This window comes from Pleurodeles waltl, chromosome 2_2 (assembly GCF_031143425.1).
Source record: "Pleurodeles waltl isolate 20211129_DDA chromosome 2_2, aPleWal1.hap1.20221129, whole genome shotgun sequence".
Classification (NCBI taxonomy): Eukaryota; Metazoa; Chordata; class Amphibia; order Caudata; family Salamandridae; genus Pleurodeles; species Pleurodeles waltl.
This window is the reverse complement of record NC_090439.1, coordinates 925,326,719-925,343,095: the sequence shown is the minus strand read 5'-3', so window position 1 is coordinate 925,343,095 and position 16,377 is coordinate 925,326,719. Positions and strand designations below refer to the sequence as shown.

Below are 16,377 nucleotides of genomic sequence, written 5' to 3'. Positions count from 1 at the left end.
GATTGATATTCTGAGTATAATCATAGTCCAAAGTTCTTGCCATCTCTTGATTCTGAGGTCGTAGTTTACCCTTGTTCCATATTTCAAAGACGGGCTATCTCGGAGACACATTTAGTCAAGAGTCTATTGATGAGTTACATTTCTATGAATGAGTAAATGCATATTTGTTCCAACCTTTACTTTTCAGATCTCTCTCCCTGCTGTTCCCTACACTAATTCCCTTCCCCCGACTTAGCTTTCTGAGTTGGTGATGCCGGAAGGTGGGCCTTTTGTTCAGCGATGTGCAGATCCCGAGGAAAGTACACTGTGACACTGAGTGGTCAAAAAAGCCTATAAGACCCCTGGGGCTCCTTCTTTGTCAATGCGTAGCAGATTTGAATCCAGATCCTGATCCAATGAGAGAAGGCTCTTTTTTGTAGTGCTTTGCCTTTTTTAGCTCCAGGGAAACTAACTTGTCTGCAAAGGAAGCCATGTATTGGGGTTTGATAGAGAGGACTTGCAGGTCAGTAACATGTAATTTCAATGTTCTGGCAATGAAGGGAAGCTCTCTTGAAGGTGATGGGAGAAATGTAAAGACTAGACTAAACTCCCATTGGAACATAATGAAAGAAGTAGGGGCCAGATGTAGCAACGGTTTTTACCCATTCTGTGTCTATGGGAAAAAGTGTTCGTACATATGGCCCCAAGTGGAAACATATGCTACAAACATTTTAAAAAATGCAGCACGACAGGTGATTTGAATAAACGAGCCTGATCTGGCAATCGCAAAAAAGGCCGAAAGGAGCCAAGAAATAACTTTGAACAGTGCACAAGGTGAGTCTTTCCTGGGTTAGGTAAAATATAAAAAGCAACATTTCGGAAACGTTGAACTGAAGTGGGTCAATCTACAGAGTTTCACACCAGGCCACAAATTTGTCCCAAAGACAGGTAAATGCTGATTTGTGGAGGGATGCCTGGCTGACAAGATGACACCAACAACCTCAGAAGGAAGAGAGAATGCAGCCAACTGTCACTGTTCAGTCTCCAAGCAAGGAGGTGGAAATTTTGCAGGCATGTGTGCAAGGCCTTGCCTACCTGTTGAGACGAAAGAACCTTCCGAAGTGGTAGATGGATCGGGGGACAGATGTTCATGTCCAGGAATTCCTGGTACCACACTCTCCTGGCCCAATCTCATGTCACTAGGATGAATCAGGTAGGTGGTTTCTGATCTCCTTCAGAACCTAGCCACGAGTGATAGCAGCAGGAAGGTGTACAGGAGTCCCTAGTTCTATGACATGCAAAGAGAGCTGTCTAGAAACTCCAGTGTTCAAAAGTGAAATTGTGTGTTCTCGTGGTGGCAAAAAGATCAAGTCAAAGTCTTTTCCTTTCCCAGAAAATACCATGTGCCATCTCAAGATTTAAATGACATTTGTGATCCACTAGTTGTTGATGGTTGAGTTTGTTCAGTTCCCTCTGGCAGACATATCCCGCCCAGTGGTGTAGTACAAGGGAAATCCCTGATGTTCCTGCCACTTCTAAAGGCATAGCACCTGCTGACAGAGTCCATGACTCCACCCTGCCCCACTTGTTCCAGTGTCACATGACGTTGGTGTTATCCGTGGGCACCTGTACTAGCCCCTTTCTAATGGATGGTAGGAAGGCTTTTAATACCAAGCAGATGATCCACAACTTCAGTAGGTTGATGTAGAGCTGGGCCTTCACTGGAGACCATATTCCTCTGATCTTCGCCTATTCCAGATGACCTTCCCAACCCAGTCACCACTGTTACCTCTGGGGGGGTAAGGAGACGGGTCTGCTGCTGACCCAATTGTGGTCCAGAAGCCACCACTACAAGTCTTTTTCAGTCTTTCCTGAAATGTGGCCGTAGTCTGAAATAAACCCATGGTGCTTTGCCCGCTGGGACTTAAGATCCCTCTGCATCGGACAACTGGCATGCTTGATCAGAAGAATAAAGCAGGCCATCAGTCCCTGCAGACTAAAAAAGAGTCATCCTCACTCAGATCCAAGACAGAGCCTGAAATATCAGAATCATATTCCAAATGTCCTGGACTCCCAACTCTAGAGAGAAGGCACAACATTGAACTCTGTCCAAAGGAGTCAGGGGGGACTTCAGCACATTGTTAGTGAACCCTAATGTTGCCAACAGCTTTGCTGTAAGCTGGTGGTGAGTGATGATTGCCTTGAGTGAGCCCGCCTCCAGTAACCAGTCATCAAGGTAGGGGAAGGCTGGAATGCCTGATCCCTGAAGATGCTCTGCAACAACCTTTGTGACACCTGAGGGGTACTAGGGAGCCCAAAGAGGAGCATAGCAAACTGTGCCACCAGGAAAAACAGATAGCTCCTGCAAGCCTGTAGGATGTAGATGTGCAAATAAGTGTACTCCATGTCCAGCACTACTATCCAATATTCAGGATCAAGGGCAGACAAAACCTGGGCCTAAGTGAGCATCTTGTTTTTTTTCCTTCCACAGGAAGACAATGAGAGGGTGAACTGCTGTTGGACAGCTAGCCTCAAGGTGTGTGCTTTGTGCGTGAGCTGAGTCTGCCTATTTGACAAAAAGGTGAGAGCCATTAAAGAGCGTGTTTATTAAGGAAAGATTGGATATCCCCAGAGAAGCCCTAGACCTCATCCAGGCATGTTCCCTGGGTATCAGACTGGTACCAATTGTCTGGCCAAGGCAACCTTTCGTGTCTAATCCACAAGAAATCAATACTTCTGATGCATGGCAGAATTAAGAAAGCCAGATCACGGGGGCTGGGCAGTGCCATCTTGCAATCTGCCTATATACCCGTGGTCCCAAAATGGTGTGTGTGAAGGCCACATTGAAAGGTAATAGGGGCTCAATATTAGTTTGTCCTGGTAGGAGGGCTTAAATAAGAACATTATTTTTTGCCTCCACAGTGGGCAATTGGAGGTCAAGAACCTCAGCCACCCTTTAGATTACAACTGTGAAAACGACATTGTCTTCAGTAGCCAACCCAGGTGGAGTGATCAGTTCAGTTTGCAGCTCCTCATACATGTTCTCCTCAGTATAGGGTTGCCAATTGTGTCCTCTTCATCATAACTGTCATTATTAGAATCTGTTCCTAAAAGAATATGGATAATCTAGACCCTTCCTTGAGGCAAGGGCAATGTATCAGCATCTGATGCATTGCCAGACGTCTGTAGCCCATTGGATTCAGGTTGCATCCTCTGTAGAAGTTGAAGCGGAGTCTGCTCGGAGTCGGAGAGCACTATTGGTTGTGCTTTGTCATCCAGTGTTGATAGCACTGGCGTTGATGCTCCAGAGCCTGGCATGGGTGTAGTGCCAAGATCGTCATCGGCACCAAATCCAGTACGGACCTGTAATGGGTCCTAAGGTTTCATCTGGTGCAGAGTGTAGATTCACTGGTGGAGTTCCAGGTTGTGGTTGTTGTGGTTCCTTGGGGCCCAGAGGCAATGTAGAGAGAGCCAGCAGTGTGCCGAAAGATTGTGGCATAGCATCACAGAAGTTATGGATTGGTTATGGTGTCACTAAGGAAACTGTAAATTTAGGTTGACTTGGGAAGAGAGTCAGAATTTGGTCCAAAGGAGCTCAAGTTCAATAGCGAGACCAAGGCACATTTACACTGTCAAGCCTTTTTAGGAGTTTGAGAGTGGCAGAAAGGGGCTGAGTTGCACTTGAACTTCTTATGCTTCTTTTTTGACTTGCCCGAGGACTTTGTCATGCGATGAAGATTTGATGCAGGAACAACTCCAGGAATGAGACCTTCCCTTCAACTTCGACTGGTCCATACACAGAGTCTTCTGGAACTTGGCAAAGTACAGGGCTGCCTTACAGTAATAAGTGGTTTTCAGATTCATAAAGTTGCAGTTGCTACATACCTTGTAATCGCGTTCTGACCCCAAGAATCAAAGGCAAATCTAGTGGAGATCTGTCATAGACATTTGCTTGCAAAAGTTCCCAGAAGGTTTAAACCCTCTTGTATTAGAGGATTACATTTCCTTAGCACAGTGGGTATTTTAGATACGTTTTAGGAAAAGACCAGGGGCAGTGCCGTAAACTATTCTGGTTGCACAGAAAGAAATAATCTGACATTGATACGCATGGGTGTCACTTATTTGTGGCTCTGCACGTAACTTCTGGCGCAGAAAGACATCAGTGGGGAGGTGCAAAATGCTGCCTATCGGCACACAGGGGTACTACTAAAGATTTTCTGGATCTAGTCTGATGCCTGGGGAACATTCAAGAGGTGTAGAACCTGCGGTTACAAGTATCCATCAGAAATACCAAATCATGTTCTCTTATTTATTTTATTCTTTACATTCAATATTCACTAAGTAAACACTGATGACCCTATTCATGAAAGAAACAAAAAATGTACAGGGACAGACTTACACCTTCACTTGAGTGTGCTTTTTCAAGTTTGTTCTGTTCACTAATATTCCCTGTTGTACTCTTAAAACACTGTGCAAACTGGAGTGCCATGTGACTTTTGACAAACTCCTTTATAAACCTAGGGCAGAATTTAAGAAAAGTGGTGCTGCATCCAATGCAACGCCACTTTTCTTGCACCCCCCCCGCACCCACATTTCGCCACCATGTAAGCGCCGTATTCAAGATTCAGCGCACCCTGGCAGTATTAGGAACAATAGAGTCAACATTTTTGACGATATCGTGGCGCTTTGCTCCACTAATGTCAAAATATCTGACACTAGTGGAGCAAAGTGCAAGGACGCCCACTGATTCCAATGGGTGCGTCTTTGTAATTCCTGCTATAAGCAGACGTTAAAAATGACGCCAAAATAGCACAATGAAATTTTGCAGATTTCATTGTGCCATTTTTGCAGGCCTCCTTACGTCAGAACGCCCCCTTTGCATACAGTATGCATGGCGCATGCATAATTTGGCACAAAGGGTCCCAAATTGGCGCAATGCTATAGACATGGTGCAGCGTTTTTGGCAATGAAATGCAATATTAGCATCAGAAAAATGATGCCAATGGGTTGTTAGATGGCGCGAGGCCATCCTTAAATTTGGGCCCCTGTGTGGAGAGCTCCATAACAAAGAACTCCACACAGGGACAATGGAGCCTCCTGTGCAAATGCACTTTTTTATTTTGTGACGTTCTTAAGCTCTTCCCCTGCACATCCACTAGATCCATTCACCTACTCATCCAGGAAAGGAAGTTATTCTGCCTGGCTCGAAAAAAAACATAACCACTTCTAAGTTGGGTAGAGGCCAGAGAGGAGTTTGGGAATAGCTACAAAAGTACATATTTGTAGGTAGCCCCAAACTCCCAAGGGAAACTACACCTTGGAATGCACACTTTCTATCTTTTCAGTGGGATTTACAACAAAGGTTTTCGCCACAAATGTGTCCAAGAAATCCATTATAGTAAATTTCCACCACAAATTCCATTGAGGGTTCTTGACAGGTGTAAAAGGGTAAATTTGATTGTAACCTTGTGTTTACAACCAAATGTACCTTTGAGACTAGAGCCTCCTGGCTAGAGCCCCCTGAAATTCTAAACGTATAAAATGGATTGGATTAATTGCTGAAACTATTAAACACAGAAACGTCTCAGAAATGGTAAAGCATTTCTTGAACATCCCCTTCTGCTTCTGCAAAATACCGGTAGGTTCAAGTTATTTGTGATTTAATTGGTAAATCTCTGAAACACATATCACTCTCCGAAAATCATTAAAAATATGAAGCAATCTAGAGCGTGTTCAAATTGATTACCATAAAGTGAGATTTTATTGGGAAATTGTAGTGAAAATTAAAAGATAGCTTTACAAAAAATTCGCTCTGACTTACACTGTTAATGGCAGGCATAAAGGGTATGCAGAGACTGAAACATTAAGTAATTTGAGGAATGCAAATCTACATCATATAAAAATGTATATATTAGGGTTTTCCATCTACCTGAAAATTGAAAGCCTCTGAGTATCCATTGGCATGGTTGTTGCAGTCCCAACACTTATTTTGACTGTTTCATTGTCATGGAAAACAAGGCTTAGCTGTGGCTTGCAAATGATCATGATTATATTTCTTAACAAGAAACATTTGAATAACGGTAACCAGCAGCCAAGCATAACCTAAATTAGGTCACCAGTCAATTGCAGCACATTAAAGACCACTTTGGGGTACATGATACATTGCACTGGATAAATGAAAACATTTAAGTATAGACAAAAACATTGTGACCACGTACCTAGGTAGCCTATCCCACTTCCTTCTTCAACCTCTGTTACAGTCTCTGTGAAAGATTATATTCAACATAAATCAATAAATTCAGTTATTACACCATGAGTGTAAGAATGAGCAATACTTCGGTCAGAAATATTTGAATGTGACTGTCTTGCTACTAATGGTAAGCAAACCCTCTAGAAGAGATTGTACCGCTCTCCTTCCACTATCAACCCTCCTACCTAAAGACATGGAGTGAATGCGATACACGTAGCATAATTATAATAATCATTGGAATGATAATAAGAATACTAACAATAATACTAATACTACTAATAATAATAATAATATACCTTTATTATTATTAATATTAATAACTATAATAATAATCTATTAAGAAGAAGAAGAAAAAAGAATTCTATGTGCATTATGATCTTAACAGAGCATTGTCTATAGATAAATACAAGTACAAACCAATGTATTACTTTCTAAAAATGTAGTAAATCCCACTCATTTGGCCTAAGAAAGAAATATGAGAATCCACGCCATACCAAAATACATATTTCACCTATCAGGTGGTAATTCCATATCTTTCGAGTCCAATTTGTAATGTGCCCTAAACATCACACCCTTTGTGGAAATTATAAAGTTCTTACAAAAGTATCTGCTGTATCTCATATCAAAGTGCATTATAATATGACAACTGTTGTCATCACCACATTAGCCCAAGTACTATCATGAAATCACATCCCCTTGAGATCGGTGATCAATCCGTGCGGTCGCAAACTGAGTCCCACCAGCTAATGCTTTGGAGTTTATCCTAAACATGCTGCAGAGTTTTGAATACTTACCTTCAGTTGGATCAATGCCAGAGATGACAGGAGTTTTTGCAGGATCCCAGGAATAGTTACAGTTTCCAGAGCATCGAGACGGTATTCCATTGATTAAAACGGTGATCTTTAGGGCAAAAACAAAGTGACGGTAATGAGGCCTTGCAGAAAATTACTTTTACAGAAACAGGCCAGATATATCAAAGAGATTTACCCACTCTGTGTCTACTGGAAAATGCTTTAGTAAATGTGACCCACATGGTTGTAAGCATACACACATTTTAGTAGGGACACCAGGCCCAATTCACTAAGATGTTGATGCCTCAAACTAAAAGTTAGGGGAACAAATAGTGTAATTTACTCGGGCCAGATCATATTCCTGACTCACAGAATCAGAAAACGATTTAAAAAATGCTCTTGTGAATGGGATTTATTAAAACAGAAATTCTTCCAGCTGAGCAAATCACCTATCCAGTCTTTGAGCATTACAAGTTGCTTCGACTTTTAAAGCTGGTGACAATCCAAAAACCTACAGGTTTGTGAAAATTCACATGGCTTTTCAGGTAACGTCTCCCTCTCTACTTATGCCCAGTACTGCAAATGGCTGTTATAACGGTGCTCCTGGGAACCTACAACAGCGGTGGCTGCAAAGCTGCTGTCATAATTTGACAATTCAGAACAATCAGACTTTTATTCAAAAGTAAGACTTCATTTTACGACATTAGGAGACTACACAATTCTAATCTTAAATAATCTCTATTAATATGTAAATTCATGATATCAGTCATATTTTGCGAGGCATCTGTACATGTATATGTTCAAGGAAACGACAGAAGCCTAGTTTAGGGTGGAATCTTGGAACTGGTCTTTAAACCTGACCACAGTGATATAGCAAACACGAGGTTTCACTGAACAATTGTCCTCCTGGTGTCTGAATAATTATTCCAAATCAGCTCAGTTCTGATTGATTGTCCTTTCCATATAGTACACTATCTTTTAAATACTCTTCCGTTCCTGTATTGGTTTATGTACTCATTCACTCCTGTACACTCACTTCTGTACCCACTCATTACCTGCTGCAGGCATTTACCCCTGTATTCACTCATTCTCTGCGCCTTTCAAGTACTTTTAGTAATGAATTCCTAGAGCCATTATTGTACTGATTGATTGATACACTCTCTCACTTAGGTATATTCGTCCCACTATTGAAATGCCTGTTGAGAAAAACATGTCCACACAATTGGTAGGATTCTGGGCTCCCCAGGGTTGTCCTACACGCTATTATTTAAGGAGTTCTGTTTGTGACTGTCCTCATGTTTAATAGGAACACATGTAAGAGGATGTGAATATTTGCGCACTGGTAACTGAACTACAACAATGGCAAGATAATGCATTCTCCTGTCTTTTCTAGCAACGTAGCATCTAAAGAACCCTGCTTCTGCCATCCATGTACTCACTCATAATCTTTCTTATGCATTCATTCATTCATTCATTCATTTGTGAACTCATTTATCAGTATTTCATCCATACACGTACACTCATCTTTCAGTTCATCCATTCATTTATCCATCGATCAATGTATTCACTCACCCATTCTATCAACTAGCCATGCTTTTAGTCACTCACCCATTCGTTCATCCAAGTTAACATATTCTTGCATTCCCATTTTGAGCAACCGCACATGCAAAATCTCAAATGAATTAAGAAGCAATCTCATTAAAAAAACATAGTTTATGGGTTTGCAGAAAGCAAAATATGAATATAACTATAATACAATACAATGTAATACACTCTCTGACAATAGGAAAAACGTTTATATTGTGAACTCTGTTACAAATGCACAGGAAGGGGGGTGCACACCACGAACACTCCAAAAACACATACGAATGGGGTTTTTCGTTTTCAGCTGCATGACAATACCAAAGGACGGGATTTATATAATATTTAAGGGTAGAAGACATTCTTGAGACGTCTGGTTATCCTAGTCTACATTGTAATTGTCTGTTAATTACCAAGTTGTATATTAATTAATGTGTCTTTTCTTTTTAAAAGTAAGAGCAATGACAACATTGATGTTTTAAGTTTTATTCTGTTTTGTAGATCTCTGAGTTTCCAACCCACACCATCACCTTAGGTACGCCTTGGATTGGTGTGTCTTACTACCTTGGGAGTCAAGGGCTAAACGTGTGTGTTTTGTGTTTTCTTTGGTTCAACAGTTAAGTGGCCAAGGGCTTAGGCTTCACCTCTTTGTTGATTGTCTTTACAGGATGTTTTGTGTAGGAACTGTGTTAGCCTCCCTATGAAGAAGCCCCCATGCTTATATTTGGTAGACACATTAATAATATAGGCCCTCTATCAAATACAATAGGTCAAATAGCCATGTGATTCCAGAACCCCAGAGTTAACAGCCACAATTGGGTCAAAGTAATCCAGGAGTGCTCTGGTCCCCAAGGCCTCTGTACCTGTTATCATCACCTGCATAAACTGCAATCGTGGTACTCTGGAGTTGCTCAAGTTTCCAGCACAAACTATTCCTGCTGCTTTCACCACAACCTTAGTAGATGATCAGGATGCACATGATGGAGCAGGGAGCAGTTTGTGTGCCAGGGGTCTGACTACAGAGGAGCTAGTGGACAGGAAAGTGGAGAAGGATTTCACGTTGCAGGTGGCCAAGATGAAGCTGGAAGCAGAGGAGAGGAAGGCTGATAGAGCCTTGGAGGAGAAAAGACTGGCCACGGAGAAAAGGAGAATGGACCATGAGCTCAGTCTCAAATAGCAGGACATAAATATCAAGCAAGTGGAGAACAGCAATATTGGTGGCAGTGTAGCTGTAAAGGAGAGATGAGGGTCCGCATACGAAAGGAGCTGGTGCCCCCTTATGTGGAGGGGAAAGATATTGATAAGTGGGTTTCTACATGAAAATAGCTCTGTGGGTACACAGGATCCCAGATGAGAACTGGGGGAGAGGGGTAGCTTGTGGAGGAACATGCCTACCATGGGGAGGACACATTTTTTACACTTGAGGTAGAGGACCAGACCAAGTATGCCTTCTTTAAAAATTTGGGCTAACCTTTGAGAAATATCATCAGAGATTCAGGGACAACCACAAACTCCCAAACCAGTCCTGAGGGACTACTTAGACTTTTCTAACAAGGCATGGAAGTGCTGGTCCTGAGGGAGCACGTGCTCTTTACCTACTGTACTGATCTATGCCAATATCTGGTAGATAGCATGCTGACTGATGCCAGGAAGCGTACTGAAGAGGCAGACCTCTGTGTCAGCACCACAGTGTCCAAAAAGGCATCTGTCAGGGACTCCCAAAAGGGTGGTCAGGTTTACCCCCACCAAAAGAAAGAGGGGGAAGATCAAAATAAGAAAGAGTCCTCTCAAGGGCCCCAAAATACTTCTCAGGGGAAAGGGTCCCAAATCCAATATGGGCACCAGAATTAAGTCAGTCAATCTATCAGTCAAAACATAATGTTAATTTAGGTTTTGGTCTTTAAACAACAGTAAAAATGATACATACAATATTAATAATAAATGCCCTTATTCAGTTTAACTAGTATAAAATAAATCCACCATGCACGATATATTTAAAATAACAAAACCTTTAAGATACCTCATAAAAACACTTTATGACTAAGATAGAAATTCCTTTATTTAACAGCTGATTAAATATAGCGCCTCTGCAATGTATGCACTAAAACACAACCCCTAGATGTACCTTATTATACGCCCTAAAGCTGAGATAAAAGTTCTCTCAGAGTTGCCATAAATCTTCCCAGGGCACAAGTCAAACCCAGCTTTCTCATATTAGTTTAAAAGACAGCAGCTTGCATGTGATTCCAAATGTTGTACTTTAAAAAGAGTGGCTTTAAAACACTTTTTTGTATGGTCAGCGCTTTCAAACAACCCAAAGGTATACGCAACCAGTCACATTTAGCCATTAAACCACATGTGCAATATCCATGTGCATTGCTGTATCCACCTTACTGCTTATATAGCAAGAGTCTAGGCCAGGTCTTAATCTTACTACTTCATATCTGAACTTGGGGTTGGGTAATGCTTCTATGTGTGGGAAGCGTTCTTCATTTTTTCATGAGCCCCTTAAATACTCCATATCATCTTCTCTGGTTGCATTTATTGTTAATGTTTGAAGTCCCCTCTTTGTGGTCCTAATTTCCTGTTCTTGTCTATCTATATCTAACCCAAGTCCCCTAAATATGTCCCTCAATTTTTCTCAGACTCTCTTAGCCCATCCTAATCACTTTTTGTGACCTAATTTTTACAGAATGGCAAAACCTTTTTGTCTATCACCTGTTGTCAGACGAAGCCAGAGTCTCAACACCTCAGTGTCTGGCAATTACCTTCAGAAGGGTAAATCAGTTTTAATCCTTATAGCCTGTATCATTGTTGTCTTTGGTAGTGACAACAGGCTTTTTAAACATTTACCCTTGATGTACTCCCAATCCCACTTACTACTTAGATGTACCAATTCAACACTGTAGTGGGATTGCGGGCAAACTATAGTCACCTGTGCAGTTAGCACAAGTCTTAAAGACATACCCCCCATAATCTCTGTTGAATTTTTTGAGACCACTTACTGAGGCCTTTGCTTTTGTTTTTATCACTTGTTTTTAATGCTTTAATGTGCTATTTCCACAATAGCTTTTTCTCAAACCATGCTTCTAGGTATGTGTATTTGCCTACTGACTTCTAATTTACAAGTGCCTATGTCCCAATCATATTTGCCTCTTTTCCTTTGCCTTTTTGACCTTGTCCCCCTTTGGTTCTGATGGGTGCTATTATTTATTTTCTAATGTGTCAGGGCCTGTTTGCTCGGGCCCTATTTTCGAACTGCTACCGCAGGTGTCTGACAGCCGTTATGCCCAGTGTCTAATTGATTAACAATGTGGAGGCAAACTGCTTAGTTCTCCTGACTGGCTAGTTTTCCTTCGCTTTCTTAGCTCATTTTCATTCTTCCTGCCACTGCCTCCACCCTGTCCTTATACCAGGGCTCACCACCTGCTTCTGTGGTAGACGTCCTTAGGGGACATGCTTCCCTTATATAGCTTCCAGAGGCTCAATCCTCACACCAAAGATTCCAAGCTTTGGGTGCCTAGAGGGCTATGTGCAAGCTCTGCCACATGTCAGACATTTCCCGATTCCACGGGGAGAGCTGGAACAGTAGCAGAACACTGACCCCATGAAGAAGTCACTTTCAGTTCCTTGTTTAAGTGGTTATTGTAACTACTTTTACCATTTTTACGTACTACAGCAATGTCCTTGTGAGCCTTGATGATTCCCGGGCCACCGTTCACCAAGTCCCTGCTATAAAGCAGTTATAATTTTTCAAGCCTGCCTCCATCTCTTGCAAGTTTGCAGCATAGTAAGGCAAGGTTGGTAGAAATGAAAATAATGCCAAGAAACTGTGTCCATTCTAGGTGTGAGAGTAGGAGATCTCCAAGCCGCCTTTCCTCCCACTCATCGAGTGAGAGGTGGGGCAGGCAGGTAGGCAGCCATGAGCACCGTGCGTCTCTCCCATGTTGTTCTCTGCATCTTGGTCAGTGTCTCCACGGGAGAGGCTCCCCTCAGAGAAACAGGCAGTAGGTGCATCAGTAACAGAGGATCAAAAGAAGGCTTCTTTGATAAGAACACTGGTACGTTTGCCTTCAAGTGCTTTGAATTTTACGAGCATGGGCACACCAGGAGGGCAAAGTGGTGGGCAGACCTTGGGGTTAGCTCGCATAGTGATTGGGGAAGGTACAGCCTCAGTTACTATGGGAGAAACAACTGAGGTTATCCTAGTGTCCCTAGGTGAAAAGGAGATGGTGCCCAAAGCCCCTATGTCTTCGAATGGGCAGAAGGTGGAGGCGCTGAGGGACACCGGAGCAATAATGACTGTCAGGTGTCATCTGGTGTTCTCAGAGCAAGTGATTCCCAAATACATTCCACCAGGTTGTAGTAGCAGACATATATTCTGTGGTTCTGACTCCCTTTGAGTGGTAGGGGGTTCTAAGGTCTTCTGAAAGTTGCTGTTAGCCCTGCCATGCCTGTGGACTGTCTGTTAGGGAATGATCTGGAGCACACTGCCTGGAAGGACGTGGAGCTCAGGTCACACCTGGAAATGCTGGGGCTACCTAAATGGGTCTGTGTGACCATGAGGTCCATGGCTGCCCAGGAGGAGAGTTGAGGAAATCTGGAACCTGAAAAAATGGCCCAGACAGTTGCCAAGAGAGGGAAGGGGTGTGGAAAACCAGCCCCTAAATGCCCCATGGTACAGGTGGATGTGGTGTCAGAAGAAGTGCCTCAAACCTACCAGGGAGGACATTGCCTCCCTTGGTGACCTCACAACACAAAATAAAATGATGGTGTAGGAAGTTGGCTCTGTATGTGCTATTTCAAAGTAAGGAATAGCATGCACAGAGTCCAAGGGTTCCCCTTAGAGGTAAAATAGTGGTAAAAATAGATAATACTAATGCTCTATTTTGTGGTAGTGTGGTCGAGCAGTAGGCTTATCCAAGGAGTAGTGTTAAGCATTTGTTGTACATACGCATAGACAATAAATGAGGTACACACACTCAGAGACAAATCCAGCCAATAGGTTTTGTATAGAAAAATATATTTTCTTAGTTTATTTTAAGAACCACAGGTTCAAATTTAACATGTAATATCTTGTTTGAAAGGTATTGCAGGTAAGTACATTAGGAACTTTGAATCATTTCAATTGCATGTATACTTTTCAAGTTATTCACAAATAGCTATTTTTAAAGTGGACACACTGCAATTTTCACAGTTCCTGGGGGAGGTAAGTTTTTGTTAGTTTTACCAGGTAAGTAAGACACTTACAGGGTTCAGTTCTTGGTCCAAGGTAGCCCACCGTTGGGGGTTCAGAGCAACCCCAAAGTTACCACACCAGCAGCTCAGGGCCGGTCAGGTGCAGAGTTCAAAGTGGTGCCCAAAATGCATAGGCTTCAATGGAGAGAAGGGGGTGCCCCGGTTCCAGTCTGCCAGCAGGTAAGTACCGGCGTCTTCGGAGGGCAGACCAGGGGGGTTTTGTAGGGCACCGGGGGGGACTCCAGCCCACACAGAAATTTCACCCTCAGCGGCGCGGGGGCGGCCGGGTGCAGTGTTAGAACAAGCGTCGGGTTCGCAATGGAAGTCAATGAGAGATCAAGGGATCTCTTCAGCGCTGCAGGCAGGCAAGGGGGGGCTTCCTCGGGGAAACCTCCACTTGGGTAAGGGAGAGGGACTCCTGGGGGTCACTTCTGCAGTGAAAGTCCGGTCCTTCAGGTCCTGGGGGCTGCGGGTGCAGGGTCTTTTCCAGGCGTCGGGACTTAGGTTTCAGAGAGTCGCGGTCAGGGGAAGCCTCGGGATTCCCTCTGCAGGCGGCGCTGTGGGGGCTCAGGGGGGACAGGTTTTGGTACTCACAGTCGTAGAGTAGTCCGGGGGTCCTCCCTGAGGTGTTGGTTCTCCACCAGCCGAGTCGGGGTCGCCGGGTGCAGTGTTGCAAGTCTCACGCTTCTTGCGGGGAGATTGCAGGGTTCTTTAAAGCTGCTCCTTTGGATAAAGTTGCAGTCTTTTTGGAGCAGGTCCGCTGTCCTCGGGAGTTTCTTGTCGTCGTCGAAGCAGGGCAGTCCTCAGAGGATTCAGAGGTCCCTGGTCCCTTTGGAAGGCGTCGCTGGAGCAGAGTTCTTTGGAAGGCAGGAGACAGGCCGCTGAGTTTCTGGAGCCAAGGCAGTTGTTGTCTTCTGGTCTTCCTCTGCAGGGGTTCTCAGCTAGGCAGTCCTTCTTCTTGTAGTTGCAGGAATCTAATTTCTAGGTTCAGGAAGAGCCCTTAAATACTAAATTTAAGGGCGTGTTTAGGTCTGGGGGGTTAGTAGCCAATGGCTACTAGCCCTGAGGGTGGGTACACCCTCTTTGTGCCTCCTCCCAAGGGGAGGGGGTCACATCCCTAATCCTATTGGGGGAATCCTCCATCTGCAAGATGGAGGATTTCTAAAAGTTAGAGTCACCTCAGCTCAGGACACCTTAGGGGCTGTCCTGACTGGCCAGTGACTCCTCCTTGTTATTCTCATTATTTTCTCCGGCCTTGCCGCCAAAAGTGGGGGCCGGGGCCGGAGGGGGCGGGCAACTCCACTAGCTGGAGTGTCCTGCGGTGCGGTGACAAAGGGGTGAGCCTTTGAGGCTCACCGCCAGGTGTTACAGCTCCTGCCTGGGGGAGGTGTTAGCATCTCCACCCAGTGCAGGCTTTGTTACTGGCCTCAGAGTGACAAAGGCACTCTCCCCATGGGGCCAGCAACATGTCTCTAGTGTGGCAGGCTGCTGGAACCAGTCGGCCTACACAGATAGTCGGTTAAGTTTCAGGGGGCACCTCTAAGGTGCCCTCTGTGGTGTATTTTACAATAAGATGTACACTGGCATCAGTGTGCATTTATTGTGCTGAGAAGTTTGATACCAAACTTCCCAGTTTTCAGTGTAGCCATTATGGTGCTGTGGAGTTCGTGTAAAACAGACTCCCAGACCATATACTCTTATGGCTACCCTGCACTTACAATGTCTAAGGTTTTGCTTATACACTGTAGGGGCACAGTGCTCATGCACTGGTACCCTCACCTATGGTATAGTGCACCCTGCCTTAGGGCTGTAAGGCCTGCTAGAGGGGTGTCTTACCTATACTGCATAGGCAGTGAGAGGCTGGCATGGCACCCTGAGGGGAGTGCCATGTCGACTTACTCATTTTGTTCTCACTAGCACACACAAGCTGGTAAGCAGTGTGTCTGTGCTGGGTGAGGGGTCTCTAGGGTGGCATAATACATGCTGCAGCCCTTAGAGACCTTCCCTGGCATCAGGGCCCTTGGTACCAGAGGTACCAGTTACAAGGGACTTATCTGGATGCCAGGGTGTGCCAATTGTGGAATCAAAAGTACAGGTTAGGGAAAGAACACTGGTGCTGGGGCCTGGTTAGCAGGCCTCAGCACACTTTCAATTCAAAACATAGCATCAGCAAAGGCAAAAAGTCAGGGGGTAACCATGCCAAGGAGGCATTTCCTTACAGATGGCCTGAGTGTTGAAACTTTTCAAACACTCACCCCCAGTCACAGATCTGGGTTTAATTCATTGTTATTTTGCTTGCCACTTCACCCAAATTTGGACCCAGCCATATGCAAAGCTTGACCCTATTCCTCATGGAAACAGTCCAGCAAGAACTGCCAAGCCAGGTCCCCCTTGAACAGGAAACCTGCATCCTGGGACGGTTTCAGGGTATCACCCTTCATCAGCCAGGCTAAGTTGAATCCATTGGCGCAGTGAGCAAGGAACCCACGTCTGGGCATACTCTAGCCTTAAAAATGGCCTTCTCTGCAGCAGCAAATC

At 44.1% G+C, this 16,377-nt stretch overlaps 1 protein-coding gene across 2 annotated transcripts in view; it reads right to left on the bottom strand.

Annotated features, from left to right (window-relative positions):
* The window catches only part of LOC138282757 (fibrocystin-L-like), a 735,329-nt gene that overhangs the window by 396,411 nt on the left and 322,541 nt on the right, over positions 1-16,377 (bottom strand). For both annotated transcript variants that reach the window (XM_069220628.1, XM_069220629.1), the window contains exons 28-29: positions 7,024-7,129; positions 6,198-6,242 (exon numbers count right to left, since the gene is read on the bottom strand). In XM_069220628.1, the coding sequence (XP_069076729.1) occupies positions 6,198-6,242; positions 7,024-7,129 (151 nt within the window). The remainder of the gene's footprint in view (positions 1-6,197; positions 6,243-7,023; positions 7,130-16,377) is intronic.